Source organism: Ovis aries, chromosome 22, assembly GCF_016772045.2.
Source record: "Ovis aries strain OAR_USU_Benz2616 breed Rambouillet chromosome 22, ARS-UI_Ramb_v3.0, whole genome shotgun sequence".
In the NCBI taxonomy this organism is placed as follows: Eukaryota; Metazoa; Chordata; class Mammalia; order Artiodactyla; family Bovidae; genus Ovis; species Ovis aries.
Genome location: NC_056075.1, coordinates 18,965,123 through 18,990,183, shown reverse-complemented (window position 1 = coordinate 18,990,183; position 25,061 = coordinate 18,965,123). Strand labels below are relative to the sequence as shown.

Here is a 25,061-nt window from a genome sequence, read left to right as displayed (position 1 = left end):
ACTAATGCATTTTAAATGATTTAGGGAAAAAACCTGACCCATAGACACGTACGCCCAGGAAATAACTTTGGAGGTCATCCAGGATGTCCAGTCCCCTCTGTGATACTCTCACTCACTGTTTGGAAACATGGCCAGCCTAGCAGCCCTGCACACTGCTGCCCCAAATCTAAAATGCCATTTCTAAACCTGTCTGATCATGACTTCAAACCTCCCGCTCCTCACTCTAAGACGGGCAGGCTCTACAGGCTCCAGCTGCTGCATCCACATGAGCAAAGAATTGTCTGGCCCAGCACATCAGTAATGCTGAGACTGAGAACCCCGGGACCAGGGCATCATCCCTGCCCTCCCTCCTTTTCCCACTCCCCCCTCTGAAGGGCTGGAGCAAGGACTCCTCAGATGGGTCACTTTGGGAGAACTGGGCATGGAGAGCCCTTTCTGGACTTACCTCCCTGCCCATGCTACTCTCTGCCATGTGCTGAGCTTAGCCAGGCAGGCTCAGGCCCACCCCTACCCACAAGGAGGGCTGCAAGAGAGTACAAGTACACCAGCAAGCACCTTGGACCCCACTCCAAAGCCTGGCCTTCCAAACAGCTGTATCTGTAATGATGGGGGCTTTTTAATCTCTGTCTGAGCCCCACCTGTCTCCTCCCCTCCTCGCCTTTCTTCCCCTTCACTAATCCTGAATATGAACAGGGAGGGAAGTGGGATGCTGTTCACTGGACCCTTTCAAACCCCAACACTCAATCTGGAAATCTGGCGTCGTATTTGGTTCTTGCTTCCTCCTCATTTTTCACAACTTCTGGATCACTGAGTCAGTCTGCTTCATGAATCTCTCTCAAAGCTGCCCAGTCTTTCCATCCACACTGTCAAGGTTCTGCCCCCCTTATCCTTCAGCTGACTAGCGGTAGTGCTTGTTAACTGCTCCCTGCTTACTCTCATCTTGCCCTGCTTGTAAATCTTGGAGCTGATCATCACTCTTCAGGCTAATTCATGGGACCCTGTACACAAGCAAACAGAGATTTTTTTTTTAATTGCAATTTCTTATAACAAGTACTATATGAGGAATGAGTAGTATTAATAGTAACACTTACCTACCATTGACTATGTACCAGGCACTGCTCCAACCCCTTCTGTGGATAATCTCCTTTAATCCCCATAGTAACCTTAGAAGGTAGGTACCACTATTGTCACTCTTTTACAGATGAGGAAACAAAGGCACAGAGAAGTTAAGTAACTTACCCAAGGTCACACAGCCAGAATATGTCAGAGCCAGGATCTGTGTCCAAGCCAACTGGCTCCAGAATTGATGTTCTTAGACACTACACTAAATAATCTCTTTCACTAAATGGTCTTTCTCACTTGATCTTAAACCAAGTGAGATGGGAACACACAGTGGAAGGAGTAAGCATCTGCCCAGGGCTTGCCAAGGAAGGCCTAAGAGAGAGGCGCTGATGGACTGGCCAGAGGGACAAGGTGAAGAAAGCATTCCAGGCCGAGGAGCCAGCGTGTGCATGGCGGCCAAGCAGGGTCATGCAGCCCTAGGAGGCTCGGTGTGGCTGGGGTGGGACAGACACTGAGAAAGGGTGCGGCTAGGAGGTTGGAAGAGGCTGTGGATGCCTCATGTGCAGCAAGAGGGTTAGGGATGACCTTGCTGGAGAGACAAGTTGGAAAGATGGCCTCAGTGGAGGGAAAGGCAGGGGCTGCTCTGCGGTCACTCACTCAGTTATTCACTTCCTGGTCTCATGCACCTCTACCAGGCACTGTCCAGGCACTGAGAAAACAGCTGAGAACAAAGTAAAGCTCTTGCCCCAGCGGAGCATGCGTTCTAATGCCTCAGTCACTGGCATTTCTCCATGCTGTCCCCTGTCCCCTCTTCTGCCTTGCCAGCCTGGAAGACAAATGCCAGCCCTTCTGCACCTCTATGTCCTATGCATCTTACCCAGCACCATGAAGATATAAGGCTTCCTCTTCCTTCCCTCTACCTGGAGAGAGCTCCCGATGCTGCCTGCGGCTGCGCTTACAGGAAAGAAACTTGGTCCTACTCCAGAAAGAGGCAGATGAAAACTCAGGGGACCCAGGCTGGGAGGCGCCAGAGAGACCAGCAGGCTAATGAAATGGTGTTTCTGCAAGTGAGAGGACAAATGGAGTCTCCCAGCCTCACGCACAAGGCGGCATAGGTCCTTAATGAGTATTATTAACTGCTTGGACTTCCGGGTCTCTAAAATGGGAAATGAAATGAGAATGCATGCACAGTGCCTGGCAAGCAGTCAGTACTTGGAAGGTAATGGCGATAGCAAGGATGCTATTGCTACTGATAAGTGTTGTTTGAATGAATGAACGCCTCTCAGATGGAGTCCAGGCCCACCAGGTGCTCCCGTGCTGTGGCGGCTGCCAAAGGTCCAGTGGAACTCACAGGGCTATCAGACTTTGAGGCATAGACCGGCTTCTGTTGCTGATTTGTCTAGGGACCCTGACAGAGTTCTTTGACTTTTTAAACACTGCTTTCCAAATGCAAAACCTCTCAGTTTATAGGCATATACATATCCAAACTTCAAGCATTTTGCAGATGTTAAGGACCCGATTAGAAATGATGCCTGAGGCATGGCTTCTGACCTCAAGGAGCTTACAGTCCACAAGGGAAGAGACATGATACAGGGGTAGGCATTCAGAGTAGCAACAGGTAGAAAGAGCGGAGAGCCCATAGGAGGGAGGGTATCGAGGTGATAGGGAGTGGGAAGGGCAGGCAGGAAAGGCCCCCTGGAGAAGAGGAATGATGCACTGGTCCAGGAGCTTTCAATCTCAGCATTATGACATGCTGGGCCAGATAATTCTTTGCTGTAGGGGGCTGTCCTATCCACTGCCAGCTGCATCCCTGGCCTCTACCCACTAGGTGCCAATAGCACCCCCTTCCCTGGTTGGGGCAACCAAAAATGTGTCCAGGCATTGCCAGATACTGAGGGCAAGAGAGGCAAATTGCCCTTGGTTGAGAACCGGTGCTCTTGGCCAATGAATGGAAGGTCCTCTGGATGGGAACCCGAAGAGGGAAAAATGAGTGCCCCCAATGTGGGACCTCTAAATAGGCAGTGCTAGGAGGGCAGGTTGGGGTGACTTCTGGTTCTCCAGACTTTGAGGAGTCTAATGTCTTCTTTCTCGTCTCCTCCTGCTTCTCCTGATTCAGCTAACTTAGCATTGTTTACCGCTCAGCTACACCACCCTGCCTGTGTGGAAATGTTCTTCTTCTCCTCCACGTGTCTAATCTAGGTATCTTTGTTCCCCTTCCTCCGCAGCACCCCTCCCCCTGTACTGCAAATGTTGACCAGCCTTCTTCCTGGGACCTGGGCACGGAGCACAGTCCCCAGCTCATGGAGCAGGGTAGCGGGGGTCGGGGGGCCGCACAGGAAGTGTCACTGTGGGTCAGTGAGCTCCCCAAGCTCTCCTCCAAGGATGCCTTAGTCCCAGGCGCTCCTTAGTGAGTCTCTGTGGGTCCCTAGTAGCCCAGCCCATGCAGGGTGGAGTGCTCCACGGCTGCTTCTCTTCCTCAATCTCTGCTCTCCTGCAGCTTCTGGAAAGGGCCTGTGCTCCCCACTGGTTCCCACATCTGAAGCACTCGGGGCCCTTGCTTTTGTGAGAGTTCAGGGTGGTGTCCTCCGTGCTTGCGATCATCGCTAAAAAACTGCTTGCCCTAAAAATTGCCCTGGAAGCCTCTCCCCACAGCTGCCTGACCCCACATCAGAGATCTAGGTTGCTTGGTTACCAGTTTTCAGACCCAATTCAGAAAAGTCCCAAGGCCGCAGAAAACAGTTTGGCTGCATGTGACCTACAGCCAATGTCTAAAGACTGCCTAGCCTTAAAGCTATCTGTGTGAACGGTGAGAAAAGAAGCAGTGAGCCTGGCCTCCGAGAGGCATTCCCTAGCTCACTTAACCCTTAAACCCACGGCATGTCATAGGATTCCCATGTTACAGACGAGGACACTTGAGATCAGAAGGATTAAGGAACATGCTCAAGGTCGCCTGCTAGTTTCTGGTGGAGTTGAGGTTCAAGTCCAGGCCCCTGACTCAACTCTTTGTTTATTTATTTTTCTCTATTTCACTGAGGATTGTTCAAGATATTTGCTTATAGAACATTTTTAAGAGATGATTACAAAGCCATTCTTCCTACTGCCTGAAACACAGGTCCTACCGCCTCTTACCCTTGTTAAGACCCCTCTTTGCTTCCTCCTCCCTCCTCCCCTGTAGGAACAGCTTGGGTGCTTACGCCCTGTGCCCTCTGCCCAAACTCTACCCTTGGTACTTCTCCTCACCTTCCCTGGGCTATGCTGCCCCTGGATCCTCCCATTGCACTTACATCAGTTACTACTTAACGCCACTTCTGCCTGTAGATACATAGTAGGTGCTTGATACACACCATTCAAGAAAGCAAAAAACATTCAATTCAACCTACTTTTTAAAATTCTATTTTTAGCTTTTCTCCATGTTCTTCGAGAAGATTGAGATGTTCACAGTGGTGTGACAGGAGGTTTCTGAGCCAGCCATGTAAAATGTAGGGTCACCCGGCACCTGCTGGCCTTCTGCTCCAGGCAGTACCATCCTGCTCTGCTTTCTTCCCCAAACTCCATATCCTGCCTCCTCCTATGATACTCTCTGGCTAAATAGATTTTCTTGATAGGCCTCAACAAGCTGGTGATGAATTCTGGTAGCAGAAACATTTTTCACTTCAACTCCAATTGCAGCTTACACTCCCATCTGGGGACCACGAGTCTAGGGTAGTGGTTCTCAGCCCAGGCTGAGAATCTGGGTGCAGAACCATTAACATAATCAGGGGAGCTTCTAAAAATACAGTATGTGGCACCCGAGTCCTGCCCCAGACCAGTTATATCAGAAACTGGGGTAAAGGATCTGGGCAGCAACCTATCTCTAAAAACTCCCCATGTGATTTGACTGGGCAGCCAGGGTTTCAAATCATCAGTCTAGAGCCTTACTTCTGAAAGTAGAGTCTTGGGACCAGCAGCCTCAGCATCACCTGAAGGCTTGTTAGAATGCAGAATCTCAGGCCCCACCCCAGACCCACCAAATCAGAATCTGCATTTTACCATGATCCTCAGGTGATTTGTAAGCATGTTACAGTTTAAGAAGCACTGCTTTGGGGAAAGAACAGTTTCAAAATAACTGTATAACAAGTTGCAAGCAGTTTCTGCTGATTCACGTTATCATTTGGACAGAGTCCTTCCTTCTTCCGTTTAACAAACATTAAGTGCCTCCAAGTGCTCTATACCACGATGGTTTGGGTTTAGGGAAACACACTGGCCTGCTTATTTATCTTGGCTTGCAAATTCCTGCCCATACCCCATTTTCTCTAGGCTCTGGCCATTAATAATAGCTGTCTAGTGCCTACTAGGGAGAAGGCAATGGCAACCCCCTCCAGTACTCTTGCCTGGAAAATCCAGTGGATGGAGGAGCCTGGTAGGCTGCAGTCCATGGGGTCAATAGGAATTGGACACGACTGAGTGGCTTCACTTTCACTTTTCAGTTTCATGTGTTGGAGAAGGCAATGGCAACTCACTCCAGTGTTCTTGCCTGGAGAACCCCAGGGATGGGGGAGCCTGGTGGGCTGCCGTCTATGGGGTCGTACAGAGTCGGACACGACTGAAGTGACTTAGCAGCAGCAGCGTTGCCTACTAGACCTGATGACATCCTCTGCCCCTGCCACCACTCCAGTCCCAACCTTTTCCTTCTTCTCAATTCTTTGTCAGAATTAAAGTCAGAATCTCTCTTTGTCACTCCCTATCAATTGTGGTAATTTCGCTTTGCACTGAAGATACCTAGTACTTCGAGTATCTAATGATCAATAAGCCTGCAGCCCTAGGATTGGTTTCAGTGTCTTAGATCTAGAAACAGAGAAGTTTCTTAAACTAACCACTATAGTATATATATATATATGGCTTATGGACCATAAATGTGTAGTTTATGAACCAGGACCATCAGAATCAAGTGGGAGCTTAGATTCTTGGGCCCTCCTGAAGATCAGTTGAATCAGAATCTGCATTCCAGCAAGACTTACAGGTGATTCACATAGTACATATTAAAGTTTGAGACCTCTTTCAAAAGGACTTTTGCCCACTGTATACGGTTGTATTCAGTGCCCCTGACCTCACAGCAGGCCACTGTTGACCCATGCCTCCACCAGAGACTCCTGGATGCAGACAGGCACGTCTGGCTCAGTCTCTTGTGGGGACACTGCTCTTTTCTCCTGGGTCCTGGTGTACACAAGGTTTTGTTTGTGCCCTCCAAGAGTCTGTTTCCCCAGTCCTGTGGAAGTCCTATAATCAATACCTCTGGCCTCCAGAGTCAAAGCTGGGGATTCTCAGTCCCTTTGCCAGATCCCCAGGTTGGGAAATCTGTTGTGGGTCCTAGAACTTTCTTAACAGTGTGAGAATTTCTTTGGTATAATTGTTTTGTGGTTTGTGGGTCGTCTGCTCGGTAGGTCTATGGTGGGGCTAGTGGCGACCTCCTCCAAGAGCTTCCTAAGTGATCAATGCAAAGAAATAGAGGAAAACAATAAAATGGGAAAGACTGGAGATCTCTTCAAGAAAATTAGAGATATCAACGGAACATTTCATGCAAAGATGGGCTCGATAAAGGACAGAAATGGTATGGACCTAACAGAAGCAGAAGATATTAAGAAGAGGTGGCGAGAATACACAGAAGTGTACAAAAAAGATCTTAATGACCCAGATAACCATGATGGTGTGATCACTCACCTAGAGCCAGACATCCTGGAGTGTGAAGAAAAGTGGACCTTGGAAAGAATCACTACAAACAAAGCTAGTGGAGGTGATGGAATTCCAGCTGAGCTATTTCAAATCCTAAAAGATGATGCTGTGAAAGTGCTGCACTCAATATGGCAGCAAATTTGGAAAACTCAGCAGTGGCCACAGGACTGGAAAAGGTCAGTTTTCATTCCAATCCCAAAGAAAAGCAATGCCAAAAAATGTTCAAACTGCCTCACAATTGCACTCATCTCACACGCTAGCAAAGTAATGCTCAAAATTCTCCAAACCAGGCTTCAACAGTTCATGAACTGAGAACTTCCAGATGTTCAAGCTGTATTTAGAAAAGGCAGAGGAACCAGAGATCAAATTGCCGACATCTGTTGGACCATCAAAAAAGCAAGAGAGTTCCAGAAAAACATCTACTTCTGCTTTATTGACTACACCAAAGCCTTTGACTGTGTGGATCACAACAATCTGGAAAATTCTTAAAGAGATGGGAATACCAGACCGCCTTACCTGCCTCCTGAGAAATCTGTATGCAGTTCAAGAAGCAATATTTAGAACTGGACATGGAACAACAGACTGGTTCCAAATTGGGAAAGGAGTACATCAAGGCTGTATATTGTCGCCCTGCTTATTTAACTTATATCTGGAGTACATGATGCAAAATGCCGGGCTGGATGAAGCACAAGCTGGAATCAAGATTGCCAGGAGAAATATCAATATATCAATAACCTTAAATATGCAGATGACACCACCCTTTTGGCAGAAAGCAAAGAGGAACTTGCCTCTTGAGGAAGGTGAAAGAGGAGAGTAAAAAAGCTGGCTTAAAACTCAACATTCAGAAAACTAAGATCATGGCATCTAGTCCCATCACTTCATGGCAAAGATATGGCGAAACAATGGAAACAGTGAGAGACTATTTTCTGGGGCTCCAAAATCACTGCAGATAGTGACTGTAGCCATGAAATTAAAAGGCACTTGCTCCTTGGAAGAAAAGCTATGACAAACCTAGACAGCCTATTAAAAGCAGAGACATTACTTTGCCGACAAAGGTTTGTCTAGTCAAAGCTATGGTTTTTCCAGTAGTCATGCATGAATGTGAGAGTTGGAGCATAAAGAAAGCTGAGCACCGAAGAAGAGATGCTTTCTTGAACTGCAGTGTTGGAAGACTCTTGAGAGTCCCTTGGACTGCAAGGAGATCAAACCAGTCAATCCTAAAGGCAGTCAGTCCTGAATATTTTGGCCACTTTCGCTTTTCACTTTCATGCACTGGAGAAGGAAATGGCCACCCACTCCAGTGTTCTTGCCTGGAGAATCCCAGGGACGGGGGAGCCTGGTGGGCTGTTGTCTCTGGGGGCGCACAGAGTCGGACACGACTGAAGTGACTTAGCAGTAGCAGACGCAAAGAACTGACTCCTTAGAAAAGACCCCAATGCTGGGAAAGATTGAAGGAAGGAGGAGAAGGGAACCAGATGGTTGGATATCATCACTGACTCGGTGGACATGAGTTTGAGCAAGCTCTGGGAGTTGGTGAATGACAAGGAAGCCTGGCGTGCTGCAGTCCATGGGGCTGCAAAGAGTCAGACACAACTGAGCGACTGAACTGAAAGTTTGAGAAACACTAAAGCCCTGGTATAGAACTGTGTTTCTCAAATTTTGCAAATTAGAATCATATAGGGAGCCGCTAAAGTTCTGATGCCCCCACTGCATCTTATACCAAGTAAGTGAGAATACCTTGGGTTGAAGCCCAGGCATAAGCATTTTTCTATTATGGTAAAATATACATAGCGTAAAATTTACTGTTTTGGCCATTTGTAAGTATTTGATTCAGCGATGCTAAATACACTCTTGTTGTCATGCAAACATCACTACCATCCATCTCCAGAACTTTTCATCTTCCCAAACTGAAACTCCATAACCATTAAACACTAACTTCCCATTCCCCTCGCCTCCCAGCCCCTGGTAACCACCATCTACTTTCTGCCTCAATGAATTTGACTATTCCAGATACTTCGTAGAAGGAATCATACCGCATTCGTCTTTTGTGACTGGCGTCCTTCACTCAGCGTGATGTCTTCTAGGTTCATTCCTGTTGCAGCATGTGTCAGAATTTCCTTCCTTTTTAAGGCAGATCGTATTCCATTGTAGGTATTTGCCACACTTTGGACATGTAGATGGATGGACTCTGGGGCTCCTGTAACTTGCTTGTGGCTATGGTGAATAATATGGTTACAAACTGGGGTATACAATTATCTGTTTGAGTCCCTTCTTTCAATTCTTTTGGGTATATACCCAGAAATGGAATTGCTAGATCACATGGTAATTGTTTTTTGGACTTTTTTGAAGAACTGCTGCTGCGCAGCAGTTTTCCACAGCAGCTGCACCATTTTACAGTCCCATCAGCAATGCATATGGGTCCCAATTTCTCCACATCCTCACCAACAATTGTTATTTTCTGGTTTTTTGATTATAGCCATTCTAATGGATGCAAAGTGTTATCTTATTATGGGTTTGAGTTGCATTTCCCTAGTGATTAGTGACATCGAGCATCTTCTTTTATACTTATTGACCAGTTGTGTATTTTCTTTGAAGAAATGTTTATTCAGGTCTTTTGAATTGGGTTCTTTTGTTGTTGAGTTACAAGAGTTCTTTATATATTCTGGATATTAGTCCTTTATCAGATATATGATTTGCAAATATTTTCTCCCATTCCATAGGTTGCCTTTTCACTGTATTGATAGCATCCTGTGATGCACAAAAGTTTTAAATTTGATGTAGTCCATTTAATCTATGTTTTCTTCTGTTGCCTGTGCTTTTGGTGTCACAGCCAAGAAATTATTTTCAGACGTGTATTTTTTAAAGCTCCTCAAGTGATTTCACTATACAGCTAAGGCTGAGCAGTGTGTCTCAAACTTTAATATGCATTTAGACCACCTGAAATCTTGTTAAAATGCACATTTTGCTTTATTAAGTCTGGGGTGGGGCCCATGACTCTGCATATCTAAGAAACTCCTAGCTGATGCTTATGCTACTGGTCTGGGGACCACTGAGCAGCCAGGGTATAGAGGAGCATTTCAGTGATTTCCTTCATCTGAGGCCTGAGATGGAGGGTGAGTATTTGCCAGGGCTTTTCCTAAGTTTCCTGCTATACCTGTTCCCCAGCAGGCCCTCAGCTGACCCTCTAACTTTCACCTGGTGCTGAGCAGCACTGGTGGGTATGCTAAGAGCCTTTGGCATAGCAGAAAAATGAAAAATAAAGGACCTGTTCCCCCTACTCCACTCTCAGCCCACCCCCCAGGGGGAGACCATCCACTGGTCTGCCCCTGCTTGGTGCATTCACTTCCACACTAATGATGGCCAGTTCCTGTCTGGCCTTGGCCCCTGTAAGGAAACCGCTATAGAGCTCTGCTGAAAAGCTGTTTGGCTCAAAATATATTTATTAATAATATGCTCAGAAAGGAAAACCACACAGGTTGGTCTGAAGTTTATGGAAAAAGCTGGGGAGAAAAACTGCCAAAGGCCTGCTTCTAAAAAATATTAATTAATCCATCATAGAATTTTAGAGCCAGAAAGGACCTTTAGAGATCTACTCCCAAACCCTCATTTTGGAGAAGAAAGCTGGCACCCAGTGAGGCTATGACTTGCTCAAGGCCATCAAGCAAAATAGAGGTCAGCCCATAGGTGTGTTATTTCTTTTTAATCTAGCTTTAGGCAGCGGGTGTGCTAAGGCACTTCAGTTGTGTCCAACTCTGCAATCCCATGGCCTGTAGCCCGCCAGGCTCCTCTGTCCATGGGGATTTTCCCGGCAAGAATACTGGAGTGGGTTGCCTTTCCCTTCTGCAGGGGATCTTCCTGACCCAGGGATCAAACCTGGTTCTCTTATGTCTCCTGCATTGGCAGTTGAGTTCTTTACCCACTGAACCACCTGGGAAGCCCAGGTTTAGGTTATTTATATGGAAGTGGATAACACAGAGTAGCTACTTCTTTCAGATGGCTCCTTTAATTCAAGCTTTTACTTTTCAAAAAAAGATAAATCAAGAGGCTGGATTTGTGCCCTTCATGGCCTTCATTAGAAAATCTCTACCTGATGTTTATATGACCCTAATAGGACCCTTCTATGACCTACCACTCCCTGGTGGCAGTGACCCTATTTTCAGGTACAGTGCTAGGAAGAACTTAAGATCTTCTAGAAGGCATGCTCAGTCCTGCTTTTCCTTCCATGTCCACTGCAAATGTTGTAAGCTGCTCACAGTACTCTCAAGCCACTGCCAATCAGTTTGGCTGTCAGGCTGAAACTCATTTGCCACCCCTACACTAGAGTTCATACCTTGAAAAGCCCTGTGACCTTCAGATCCACCCTACAGGTCAACATGTTTATACTGGTTATTAAATACCCTTTAGCTTCTCACTACCCCACCCCACCCCAGCTGCTCATTAATCCAATTATGAGTTCCCTTTATCCAACCAAACTTCTTGCCAAGACGCAGAACTCTCGGAGTGATGTGTTTGCCTTTGCTGATTAGACAGCCCAGGAGATGATGCTGTCATGTTCAGACATCTCGGTAATTGGGACTGACCTCATCTGATAGTGCAGCACCCAGCATGTGCCCTCTGAACACAGTGCCAGAACTTCCTTCCCAGGAAGGCTCACCGAGGTTAGTTTCTACGCTGCAGTTGGAGCCCTGCCCCTGGGTCTCTCTCCAGCCTCTCCAGTGAGGAATTAGAGGGGCTTCTGAATCATGTTTAGCTCTGAAGACAGAGCCTGGGCCTTTCCTTTTGATCTCTGGGTTCTGAACTGGAGAAAGCTCCTATGCTGGCAGGAGTGTCTGTCTCCATCTGGGGAGTCAGTCTTCAGATCCTCTCTTCATTAAGACATCAGCCTCACTCAGCCTTGCTCTTGGCTGCCAGACACACTGACAAGCCAGCAGGAAAAGCTCCATCAGGAAGAGGTGTGCCGCCCTCTGAAGGCACTGCTTTGCCTGTGGGATGGGACCTGTGCAGACTTCGTAGGACTTGTCCCAAGGGAGCCTTTGGAATGCTCTGAGAGCTCTGATTCTAAGCCTGCAGGCAGCATCTCAGGGTGGTGCTGTCTCTAGTGTTCTAAGTGTCTTCATTGCTCACGCAAGGAGAGGGTGGAGTCCTTCCACTTGGCCATTCTCATTTGTCTCCTGGGTGGCTGCCACCAGCTCCCGTAGCCCCAGGCTGTTTGGCAACACCCTGAGTTATGTTAGAGATATAATAATGAATTATACAATGGATTATACATAATTAATTTATAATAAAACACACACAATGGTTTAATTTCTCCCAGTGAATGATGTGCCGCCCGCCAGTTCCTGCTGGGATACATTCCATAACTGACTGCTTCCTGGTCTGGAGGCGACGGCCAGCGGCCCTAGGGAGGGACCTTGGCAGGGGAACCTTCCAAGTCACAGATTCTGGGTGGGCTACCTCCGGGGTCGGTCCCACACAAGGATAATCCTTTACTTTCTCTGCTATTGTTCTAGACGGGGACCCTCATGGAGGTCTCACCTGTCCCTGGATCGTCTGAGATCTGCTGTTTTCTTCTTTCTCCCAGAGCATGAAAGATGCATGTGTATTTCTCCCTCCGTGCCTTCCTTCCCTCCCGAATATGTGTCGAGTGTCTCTTATGTGCCAGACACTGTCCTTGGCTTGATGTACATCCATGAACAAAACAGACAACGATCCTTGCCCTGGTGGAGCCTATGTCCTAGCTGAGGGAGATAGCCACTAAATAGTAAAACACGATGAATGCGGAAGTCATCTGGCATGTTATACAGTGATAGATGCTGTGGAAAGCGAAAAGGCCGAGGAGCACGAGGGTGACCTCAGTGATGGGGGAAGGTCACAGTTTGAAAGAGCGTAGCCAGGACGGGTCTTGTGGAGAAGTGGCAGCCCTCCAGGAAGTGGGAAGAAAGGCGCTTCCGCGCCAACCTGGGATTCAATTTTCCTGGGCTGCTTTCGGTCAGTAACATTTGTGACTTCTGGTTTCAGATGTTCCAGGTGTTTCTATTCCTGCTGCTGCTGTGGTTTCTGCCCCTGACGGAGGGGTCCCAGCGGGCTGAACCCATGTTCACGGCAGTCACCAACTCGGTCCTGCCCCCTGACTATGACAGCAACCCCACCCAGCTCAACTACGGAGTGGCAGTGACTGACGTGGACCGTGATGGGGACTTTGAGATCGTTGTGGCTGGGTAAGTGCCTCCCACCTTGAGTTTGACAGATATATCAGTCAGCTTTTGCTACAATAGGGCCGGATAACAAGTAACTCCAAGAACCCAATGGCTGGCAACAACACGCATTCACGCTCACACGGGTCTTGGCTGGGCTCAGCTGGGGTCTGGGAGGCTGCATCCTTGCCCTTTTGCTGTAGCAGTGAATTGGGATGGAGGGTAGACTGGAAGAAAGCGGTTTGATCCACAGGCTTTCCAGAGAGAAGATTTGAATGCTGTGCTTCAAGGCATTCTGTTCATATTTCAGCTGCCTTAGTTATACCAGTGTTACTTCCTTACCAATGAGACTGTAGAATCTCTATATAGGAGGGGCTTGAGGGTAGCAGTTATGATAGAGGGGGATGCTCAAAGCTGCCTTTGCATGGCATTTTACACAAGATTAAGAAATCATTAATTGCCTGTTTCAGAGAAGGGGGAAATATGGGGATGAAGAGGGATGGCTAAACTCCTTCTAAACCATGCCTTGGTACCCCTGCTCCCTTCTCTCCTGAGAAGCAACACTGTGTAGCAAGAAAAGGTTTGAGTTCATGCCCTAGATCTACAGCTTTCTAGTTGCATGACCTTGAGTGAGCCCCTTGTGCCCTGAGATTCAGATGTATCATCTGGAAAAATGGGGAAAGCAATGCGCCTCCTCGTCCTGTTAAAAGCTTTAACAGGCTATTGCACCTGACAGTTCATTGTAAATTCTGCCAGTTGCCATTAATAATCATTATTTATGGAGCACAGATATGTGCCAGACACTGTGCTAAGCCTTTCACATACACAGTCTTATCCTCCTGAGGACACTATGAAGTAAATAGACAAGAAGAGGAAATTATGGTTCAGAGACAATGAGTGACTTGCCCTCCATCAAGTAAATAGTAAGAGGATGAGTCAGGATTTGAACCCCAAGGCTCTCTAACTATAGAGCTGCTGAAGTACATTGTACAAAGTTTAGTTATCACTTCAAAAATCAGCCAGTCAATAAAAACACAACAAGGGCCTGTCAACCTCATTCTGGAAGGCCGGAGTTTTTATGGCCACACTGAACAAAGTAAATGGCAAGTAACATTATTTGTAGCATTGCATGTAACAGTAGCAAGCGTTGACTTTGGAACCAGAAAACCTGGTTTTAATCCTGTCCTATCCAATAGTTGTGTTCCATGTGCAAATTACTTAAAGTGGGGAAAGCTCCACTTTCCTCATCTGCAAAATGGGTGTGTTGAAATCTACCCCCGCCTACCACACACGGTGAAGATCAGTGGTAATGATGTATAGACAAGATACCTCATGAGTGCGTTTCTTCCTTTTTTTATTCTACCCCCCAAAAGAGTAGAAATTCCTAGATTCTAGGTTCTCCTGGAAGTCTAGATTAGTGGCTGACAAACAGAACTTTCTATGATGATGTAGAAGTTCTGTGTTGGTTCTGTCCAATATAGTGTCCACGGGCATGAGACTGTTGAGCACTTGCAATGTGGCTACTGTGCCCAAGGAACTGAACTCTATTTCATTGTAACAGCACAGCTCTGGGACATCAGAAGGAAAAACTAAAGAGCAGAATGTGATAGAAAAAGGAGAAACAGAAACGGTTGTGACAATCCCCTTATTACCTGTGCAGGGTTGGGGCCAGGCAACTTGTCTGTGTTCAGGTCTGTGTCTGTCCAGTGACTGTCTAAATCCAAAAAGAGTCTTCTTGGCCAAATCCTGCCAACTGGAGCCTGTGCCACTGCACCAGGGTCTCTGGGTGAGGGGCTGGGAAGCACTCCTGAGATGTTCTGATTGGTCCTGCCTCCTGCCAGGTGATACCAGCCTCCCTCTGGTAGGCACTGGGAGCCGACAGAGGACAAAGAACAGTGAGGCAACTTCCCTGCTTCCCATCCTTCCCTCCTCTGGGGCCCCTACAAGTTACTCTGATGAGCAGGCTCTCCTTTCATCTTGGACTGTGGGCCACCAGCTCAGATTTCCATCCCACCCATCCTTTGAGGTGCAGGGGATGGTTACTGCATCTCCTGAGCATCCTGCTTTTTGCTTTCCCAGTGCTGGGCATTCACTTCATCTTCTCTTTCTTTTATTTTTTTTAAATAATTTTAAACCTGTATTTCTGTGTTTGGTTGTTATTTTGCTGGGACTTCATTGCTGGGAGGGCTTCTCTGTGGCTGTGATAAGTAGGGCCCACTCTCTAGCTGCAGTGCACGGACTTCTCACGGCTGTGGCTCCTCTTGTTGCAGACCATGGACTTTAGGGCGTGCAAGCTTCCGTAATTGCAGCATGTGAGCTCTGTGGGTGCAGCTCCCAGACCCTAGAACAGGGGCTCAATAGTTGCGGAACCCAGGCTTAGCTGCTTCTCAGTATGTAGCATCTTCCTGGACCAGGGATTGAACCCATGTCTCCTGCACTGGCAGGCAGATTCTTTACCACTGAGCCACCAGGGAAGCCCTGCACTTTCCTTTATATTTGTCTGTCTGGTCTTAGTTGTGGCATGCAGGATCTTAATTGTGGCACTCAGGCTTCTCTCCAACTGTGACACGTGGGCTTTGTTGCCCTGCGGAATGTGGGATCTTAGTTCCCTGACCGGGGATCAAACTCGCATCCCCTGCACTGGACTGAGGATTCTTAACCACTGGACCACCAGGGAAGTCCTTTCCTGGTGGTCTCATCTTCCTTTCCATTGAAGCTTTTTTCACTTTCTGTTCCAAGGAACTCAATAAATTTACTTTTGTGTCTTCTACGGTAGAGAAGCTAGATCATCTTTCATAGGCAGTTTAGAGTAGATGTCCAAACTTTGTCCAGCTTGCTGCTTCCTGTGGGGCCTGCAGCACTTTGGAGTCATCCTCCAGAAAAGCAACCTAGACCATCCTGAATCAACCATAATTCAAGGAAAGACTGAGCCAGGCGGCTCCTAACTGAGAAAGTTTGGATTGCTGGGTGTTCTGAAAGATAATGCTTCTCACCCCTAGCAAAGGGCTTCCCAGGTGGCATTAGTGGTAAAGAACCCGCCTGCCAATGAGAATCCGCATAAGAAATGTAGATTCGATCCCTAGGTCGGGAAGATCCCGTAGAGTAGGGCCTGGCCACCCACTCCAGTATTCTTGCCTGGAGAATCCCATGGACAGAGGAGGCTGGAGGGCTATAATCCATAGGGTCACAAAGAGTCAGACACGACTGAAGCAGCTTAGCATGCATGTTTGCACCCCCAGCAAAAAAGAAGAGTTGCATGGAGGGCAGGATGGCGAAATATGGCAGCCTCCCAGCTCTAGGTCAGGCCTTCTTTGTGGCTGTTATGAAGCATTGTGAATTCTCAGAGCATCAGAAAGACACGTTCTAATTTAAGTACCAAAATACATTCCAAAGGCAAATATAACTTTTTATTATCTTCAGCTCAGGATGGTTTGTCACTGTCTTTCTTCTTTGGGCTGGATAACCAGGAGTTGACTATATAGACATATTTAAATCAGAACCTTGGGAGGTCATTCAGTCCACCCCTTACCCTCCAGTAAGGTCACACGTATGGTTTCTGGAGGCTCCATTTATTTAAAGCCTTTCAAGGGAATGTGTGCAACCTTTTCATAATCCAGCTCAATTACTTATGTTAAAAAATATGATTAATCTAAACCCCTCATATTTGAGCTTAGTAAGCCATTTCTTTTAACTTTTGCCTTGCTATTATTACCTTTGAAGATATAAACCAAGTAAGTGGTCACTACCCTTTCAAGTAATGACAGCTAGGATCATTGCTCTGCCTTTCATGCCCTGTGGAGTTCTTGGCGGTGTTTCTGATTTTGACTTTTATTCAGTTTCATCCATCCCACACCCATATTTGGGGTTTCCCTGATGGCTCAGGCAGTAAAGAATCTGCCTGTAATGTGGGAGACCTGGGTTCATCCCTGGGTCATTTGGGAAGATACCCTGGGGAAGGGAATGGCTACCAACTCCAGTATTCTTGCCTGGAGAATTCCACAGACAGAGAAGCCTGGTGTGCTACAGTCCATAGGGTCACAAAGAGTCGGACATGACTGAGCACCTAACATATACCCATATTTAACTCTGTTTCCTTCTCTGTTTGATGGTAGAGGCTGTTTAGGAATCACGTAGTGGAAATTGAAACTTTGAAAAATGGAATGTGAATTCCTTTATGTGGGCACCTGGGGTCCAGCTCCTGAGAGGTTCACTCTCTATTATCTTGTAGACCTTTCCATTAGCCAGCCCCTGAAGGCATCTGCGTTTCAACCCTGGGATAATGGCCAACTCTTCAGTTTATAAGACGCACTGTACTTGAACTTGTCTTGGATTTGTTGACCTTGTAGCACGTCTGATTCCAGCCTGTTGCTTTGAGTATTTACTCTTTGAATAGGTTTGTTTTGTTTTGCTTTTTTGGTATCCTCATTCTGGGTATTGATGGCATTGATTCTGAACATGTAGTGGGTGAGTTTGTGTTGTATTTCAGAGTCTTAAGTTAATTGTGATGGAAGGCATGTGCTTTCATCCGACCCTGGGAGGAGCAGACGGTGACCGCCCTTTGTTCTGCGGCGATGGGGGAGGGAGAGGGATGGCTCAGTTCCTCCGCCACAGCTGGGCGAGTGCCTCCGCATGTGGAGGGCTTATCTGTTAACCGGCAGGTGCATGATTGCGGGTCTGCCTACCGTCTCTTCCCTGCGGGGTGAGGGGAGGATTTGATCACCCCCGGAGACGTTGGTGCACGAACAGACCATTGAAGATCTTCGAGATGAGTTCCCTGGGTAAATAAAAAACCTGGTGGCTCCTCCTTTTCTCAGTGGAACTAAACACCCAATCTACAGTCTCATGCAGTCTGGAACAGAATCCCTGTTGGTGTCAATCTTGCACAATTCCTTCAGAGGAGCTTTTGCTTCCTGGGATATCCCCAGAGGTCTGAGATAACCCCTCTACACTGTCAGTTTCCAAGAAGTTTTCCCCAAGTGGAAAGATTGCAGTGGTTGTAAAATTTAAATTACGATTTAGATCAGTTTTTCTACACAAAGAGCATCCACTTGATAAAACCTTAGTGCATTCCTCACACTTGGAAGGGTTTCATTTAAAGGGATGCTACATATTGTAAACCCGCGTTTCATTTTTTCTTAATTTTATAACTATGTCAGAAGACTTTTAAAATTTACTAAAATTAATTGAATTACTTAAAAGGCAAACTGATTCAATTACCAGATTAGTCATAATCATATGAGAGATATTTTTGCCATTATAAGTAATAAAAACAATGATAAAGAATGATATATTTATCTATGATTTAACCAAAGCAGCATTTATGGATTTTATTACAAGTATCCATAGATATATATGGTATCTATAGGTGGCATCATCGACTCAATGGACATGAGTTTGGGCAAACTCGAGGAGTGACGGACAGGGAAGCCTGCTGTTCTGCAGTCCATGGGGTCACAAAGAGCTGGATACAACTTAGTGGCTGAACAACAACAGCAACAACAGATGTGTATAGTATGTGTAGATAAATAGAGTAGATAGACGTCGCGTTTATATACATATATTAGATATATGTCATAAGTATAAATATATATTGTACATATACATATATACACATACTTTTAACAAAATAGGAAAAATACTTTTGAAATTTTAGCCTTAACTTTTATAAAATATAATATTGTAATAGATTTGATCATCAGTTTTGACAACCTGAAGTGTTAGATTATTTCAATTTCTTTTTAAGTTTAAGATACATTTTACATTGTGATAGCACGAATATGTTTTCTTGCAAAAGTATCCACGCAATATAGATAAAGAAAAATTCCATCTTTATCAACCTCCCATCCCTATTCCAAGCTCATCCCAGTTCTCGTCCAGAATAGCAATTGTTTCCAGGTTGGTGCTTATACTTATGGAAATGTCTATGTTACATATATCTATTTAAAAAATATGTAATTTTGAAGGGTATCAAACTTTTGTTTCAAAACTTGTTTTTCTTCAGTGTGTAACATACTCTTTACTCAAACATGTGGATCTAACTTAATGTTTTTAACTTACTCTGTGTGGATGTACCGCCTTTGTTTTGCCACTCCTCAAGTGATGTTTAAGCTGACTGTAATCTGTGACCTTTGCAGACAATGGTGTACTGCACATCCTTACACACATATGCAGATATTTCTCTGGGATAGATACCAAGAAGCGGAAATGCTGGGAATAATATGCACATTTTAAATCTTAATGAATATTGTTTCCAATCTCAATCTTTTCCTGTGTATTCATAGCCTAGAAATAAAAGGTGATTTGGGGGGTTGTGATATCAATAGCTATTCAAACACCTACTATGTGTACTGCCACATAGGTCCCAGGGTATGAACTTTATCAATTTTGATGTAATAAAGAAGGGGGATGTCCTATTCTACATCGTTCAAAGAAGCCGCTGCTGTTAAAAATTGGATTGAGGAACTTCAATACTCTGATTCAAACTGCTAAAAAGCCTCCTCTAAAGCTTCCTCTGCAAAAATATATTTCTTAAATGGGTCACCCTTAACCCTAAGATTCATTGTCATCAGTATCGTGGAAGAATGATTGCAGGGTGCCAGCTATTCTGCTATAGTTAAGCATGGACTGCCCTTGATTTTGAATACTAACAAGGAATGCGCTGGAGCAGGAACCAGGACTTTAAAACCCACTCTTAAAACTTCTCTAAAAAGGTTACTCAGCAGTGCATGGCAGGTTTTCCAGAGATGTCTCAGTGCTATAAATGAGCTTCCTTCTCCTCAGCCCTGGGTGGCCAGAAGCAATGGGCGAAAATTCCACTCTCACCTCCAAGTCACAGACTCTCCTGACAGCTTAGAGGACTGAGGCCCTTACTGTGTTACGCCGGCCACACACACACACACACACACACACACACACACACACACACACAGAGTAAGGTGTCAGAAGATGTGGTAGACAGAATAATGGCCTTCCAAAGATACCCATGGCTTAAACCCCAGAACCAATGAATATGTGACATTGCACGGCAAAAGGGACTCTGCAGAGGTGATCAGGTTAAGGACCTGGAGATAGGGACATTATTCTGGGTTATCTGAGTGGGCCCAATGTAATCACAGTCCTTAATGTGAAAAAAGGAAGGCAGAAGAGGAGGTCCTAGTGATCCAATGTGAGAGAGACTCAACCCACCATTTCTGGCTCTGAGAGAGGGGCCTGGAGTCAAGGAATGTGAGTGGCCTCTAGAAGCTGGGAAAAGTAAGGAAAGAGATTTATCTCTAGAGCTTCTTGAGGGGAATGCAGTTCTGCCAACACTCTCATTTCAGCACAGACCAGGGTTGGAACATACACAAGTGTCAGATAATCAGTTTGTATTGTTTTATGCCACTACGTTTGTGGTAATTTGTTACAGCAACAATGGGAAATTAACATTGATACATTAGGTAAAGGTCAGGTGCATGTGTGTGCTCAGTTGCGTCTGGCTCTGCAACCCCATGGACTGTAGCCTGCCGGGCTCCTCTGTCCATAGGATTCTCCAGGCAAGAATACTGGCTGCTGCTGCTGCTGCTGAGTCGCTTCAGTCGTGTCCGACTCTGTGTGACCCCATAGACGGCAGCCCACCAGGCTCCCCTATCCCTGGGATTCTCAAGGCGAGAACACTGGAGTGGGTTGCCATTTCCTTCTCCAATGCGTGAAAGTGAAGTCGCTCAGCCGTGTCCGACTCTTAGCACCCCCATGGACTGCAGCCTACCAGGCTCCTCCGTCCATGGGATTTTCCAGGCAAGAGTATTGGAGTGGGGTAAGTGGATTGCAATTTCCAGCTCTGCGGGATCTTCCCAACTCAGGAACTGAACTCGAGTCTCTGTGTCTCCTGCATTGGAAAGTGGATTCTTTACCACTGCTCCACCTGGGAAGTCAAAGGTCAGGTGCTAGGTGATATTTCTCAGAGATGTAACGGCCGTTACCTATGAACATTTTAATAGTATTGTTTTACTAATTTCACAGCAATAAGAGAAGTATACTGCCCACAAACATATTATTTAGAAGAATAAGAGAACATACTTAAAAGAGATATATCACCAACAAAGTATTATTATTCCTATAATCTAGTATTATTTTTATTCATTGACAGTTCCCTAAGAATAGGTCCCTAAAATCACACTTGGTTCCTGGGTGACCCTCCACCCACCACATTAACTCAACCTGCAGCTCACCATTTGACTCCCAGTCCCATGGGTGGTTGGAAATTGAGAGAGGGATTCAGAGCTTTTAAAGATCTCACTGTCCTTGTAGACAGACACACTCACTTCAGTGAGTCATAGGTGACTTGTGCCCCCAGGGAGATGCAAACGTTCCAGGAGGTTGGAGCAGGTGGAGAGTCCTTCCCAATGAGAATCACAGAGGTGGCATTTGGATGGTCTCAAGTAGGATAGGTTAGGTCTCTTTAACAAGGGTGCAAAGGCCTCTCTGGGTCGAAGAGAACCTCAGGCTTATTTGGGTTTTGTTGTTTATTTGTTTATTTCAACTTAACTTTTTTTTTTAAGCATTCTGACAAAAAAACTGATTTTCACAGAGTATTGAAGAGTATTTATAAAAAGCTGCTCCAAAATAGTAATATAATTAAGACACTAAAATTGCCTCTGCTGAAAACGGCAAAGCTACTTTTAGTCTGAATTTTTCATCCATTCAGAAAATGGATATATGCCCTGTCTCCAGTCACGTTCCTTTAATTTCTCTTCTATTTCTTTCTTCTTTAAAGTGGTGGGCTGGTTGGAAGGTCTTCCTTGCCCCTCGGATCCCACACCAGACTCCCCAAGGTACAGGCCCATAGCAGGCTAGAGCCCAGACCAACCCTCCTCCCCACCCTTGCAGCCCTTAGGCCTTTTTCCTGGCTCCCTAGCCTCCCCCATCCCCTTCCTCCCCCAAACTCAACTCACACCTCTCTCTGGAACAAGTGCCCTTTGCACTCCCAGAATCACTTCTGCTCAGGGTGTCCGATCTGACCCCTGCCTCCCTCTCTTGTGTTTTTCCTCGCGCACTCCTTCTCACCAGTCCTACTGACCTGGTGAGTCACCTTCTTTCAAGAATGCTGTGGTTATGACTTCATTTTCCTTGTGAGGAATCAGTTGCTTTTCAAAACATGCACGGATGTGAAGAAGCTAAAAGCAGACACTCCCTGCTTCCGATTTTTACATGCTCTCCCCTTGTTTGCAGACTAAACTTGGGAAGGGGTGGAGGGAGGAAGCAACTGATGTCTTGTATTTTACTTACATCATCTCGTTTTAAACCATCACAGCAGCCCCTATGATATGTAGCATTTAATTGAGTCTAACTCACGTATTTTTTCACATTTTTTATTGAGGTATAGTTGATATACAATGTTATGTTAGTTTTGGGTCTACAACACAGTGATTCAAAATTTTTATAGATTATGCTGTTTATAGTTATTATAAAGCACTGGCTGCATTCCCTGTGCTCTACAACATATCGCTGTAGCTTATTTATTTTATATATAGTAGTCTTTGCCTCTTAATCCCCTACCCCTAGTGATTTTTACATCTCTAAAATTGGGATGCGACTTCCAATTGACAGCTTGCATTTAATGGGCAAGGTTTTTGTTTTTTCCTAGAGATACATAAGAAAATAATGTCTTATCGTTGATGATATTTTGGATTTCATGAAAGCACTGTAGATAGTGTCATCACCACTTTGCAGATGAGGAAACTGAGACCCAGAGATCTGCTGAGAGTCACAGAGACAGCGAAAGGCAGAACTGTTATTCTATTGGGTTGGCCAAAAATTTCATTCAGGGTTTTCCATACAAATGAACTTCTCAGCCGACCCAATATATGTGCCCGTTAAATTGTTTGTTAATTGTGTTATTCAGATCATAATGGTAGTTTATTTCTTTCTGTAGTTCTTTGTTGGTGTGTGTATATTGGGGCTACTTTAGTAGACCCAGGTTTTTTTAATTGAGGTATAATTGACATATATCATTATATTAGTTTCAGGTTTAAAAATCAAATGTAATGATTTGATATTCATATATATTGCATTGTCTTAAGAATTCTTGTATTTTCCTGGTGATAGAAGCCATTATCATTGTGAAAACCTCACCCATCACTTCCCTGGTGGCTCAATCGGTAAAGAATCTGCCTGCAATGTGAGAGACCTGGGTTTGATCCCTGGGTTGGGAAGATCCCCTGGAGGAGGGCATGAAAACCCACTCCAGTATTCTTGCCTGGAGAATCCCCAAGGACAGAGGAGCCTGGCCGGCTGCAGTCCATGGAGTCGCAAAGAGTTGGCCACAACCAAGCGACTAAGCACAGCCCACAGCACACCCATCACGAATTGTGCTTTTTGGCCTGATGTTATTGTTCAGTTCAGTTCAGTCGCTCAGTTGTGACCGACTCCTTGTGACCCCGTGAACTGCAGCACGCCAGGCCTCCCTGTCCATCACCAACTCCCGGAGTTCACTCAGACTCACGTCCATCGAGACAGTGATGCCATCCAGCTATCTCATCCTCTGTCGTCCCCTTCTCCTCCTGCCCCCAGTCCCTCCCAGCATCAGAGTTGTTTCCAATGAGTCAACTCTTTGAATGAGGTGGCCAAAGTACTAGAGTTTCAGCTGTAGCCTGATATTATATCTTTATTTTGCTAGTATTTGTCAGGGATATCTTTTTTCATAGTTTTACTTTGAATTCTCCAAAGTCCTTATGTTTTATATGTTTCTTATATGCAACATAAGCGTAAGTTACGTTTTTTTCAACCGTTTAACCATGTGTGACCTGTTGCTGATGAAATTAGTCCATTCCATTTAATGGCTATATTAATGTGTTTAAACTTGTTTTTATTATTTTTTTAACTTCCAAGTTTTGAAGGCTTCTTTCTTTTCTTTTCCTTTGTTGCTTTTAAAAAATTGATTGATTTAGAGGGTTTTTTTTTTTTTTTTTGGTTGTGAGGTAGAGATTCTTGTTGAAATCTGATTTTCTGCCTCTACTGATTTGAGATTTATACCCTCTACTTCTGTCCTTCTAGTGGTTCCCTTTGAGATTTTATGGTACATTTTTAACTTAATGAACTCTAAAATTATCAATGCCTTTCTATAACAATACATGGATTTTATTTTAGTACACTTTAACTCTGAACACCCTTTCCTGGTATACATATAGTATTTTAGTCTTGCCCTTTGAAGACCCTATAGGTTATAATTATTGTTATTTTTATCTAATGTCAATGTTTTTTTATTCTTATCCAACTTTATTATTTTGCTTGCTTATTTTTTTTTTCTTGTATCTCAGAAAGACCTTCCAGTCATTTTTTTCTTCCCAATATATCTATTTTAGCTATTCCTTACTGAATGCCAGTTGCTGGTAGAATCTCTCAGTTTTTGTTTAATCTAAAAATATGTTTTCTGCATCTCCATTCTTGAAAGATAATTTTTCTGCATTCAGAAGTTTTAGGCTGACAGTTATTATTCCTCTGTCACTTGTTGCTGAGATCCCATTATCAGTCTTTCTTTTGTAGGTGGTCTGTCTCTTTTTCCTCTTTCTTGTCTTTAAGATTTTGCAGTTTCACTATGCGTATTGATACGGGTTTCGTTCTCTGTAACATGGGATACTTTCATGTGAAATGGAGAAGTACAGGGATGTGTGCTTACGGGCAGAGAAGCAAGTACAATAAGCCACATGCTCTCAAGTAGCCAGGCCAAACCCTTGGACTGTGCCTCAAAGGAGGAGCATGGGAGAGTTAAGACCAACCTCCACTGCCAGTGTAAGTGATACCACATAAGGTCACTGGTGTTTGGTTATGTCAATCAAGGAAATGTGTGACCGTACACATCAAAAAGGACCCATCCTCCCTCAGCAGCCATCTCTCCGTACTGTTTATAGAATTACAGCCATAAGAAGTCATGGGCAGGACTTCCCTGGTGATTCAGTGATTAAGAATCTGCCTGCCAATGCAGGGGACACAGGTTCAATCCCTGGTCCGGGACGATTCCATATGCCATAGGGCAGTCAAGCCCGTGTACCACAGCTACTGAAGCCTGCGTGCCTTCGAGCCTGTGCTCCACAACAAGAGAAGCAACCACAGTGATGAGCC

At 45.3% G+C, this 25,061-nt stretch overlaps 1 protein-coding gene across 3 annotated transcripts in view; it reads left to right on the top strand.

The window, feature by feature from the left end:
- Positions 1-25,061, top strand: part of CRTAC1 (cartilage acidic protein 1) — a 147,735-nt gene that overhangs the window by 7,967 nt on the left and 114,707 nt on the right. For all 3 annotated transcript variants that reach the window (XM_027960229.2, XM_042238487.1, XM_027960226.1), the window contains exon 2: positions 12,790-12,989. In XM_027960229.2, coding sequence (XP_027816030.1) covers positions 12,790-12,989 — 200 coding nt within the window. The remainder of the gene's footprint in view (positions 1-12,789; positions 12,990-25,061) is intronic.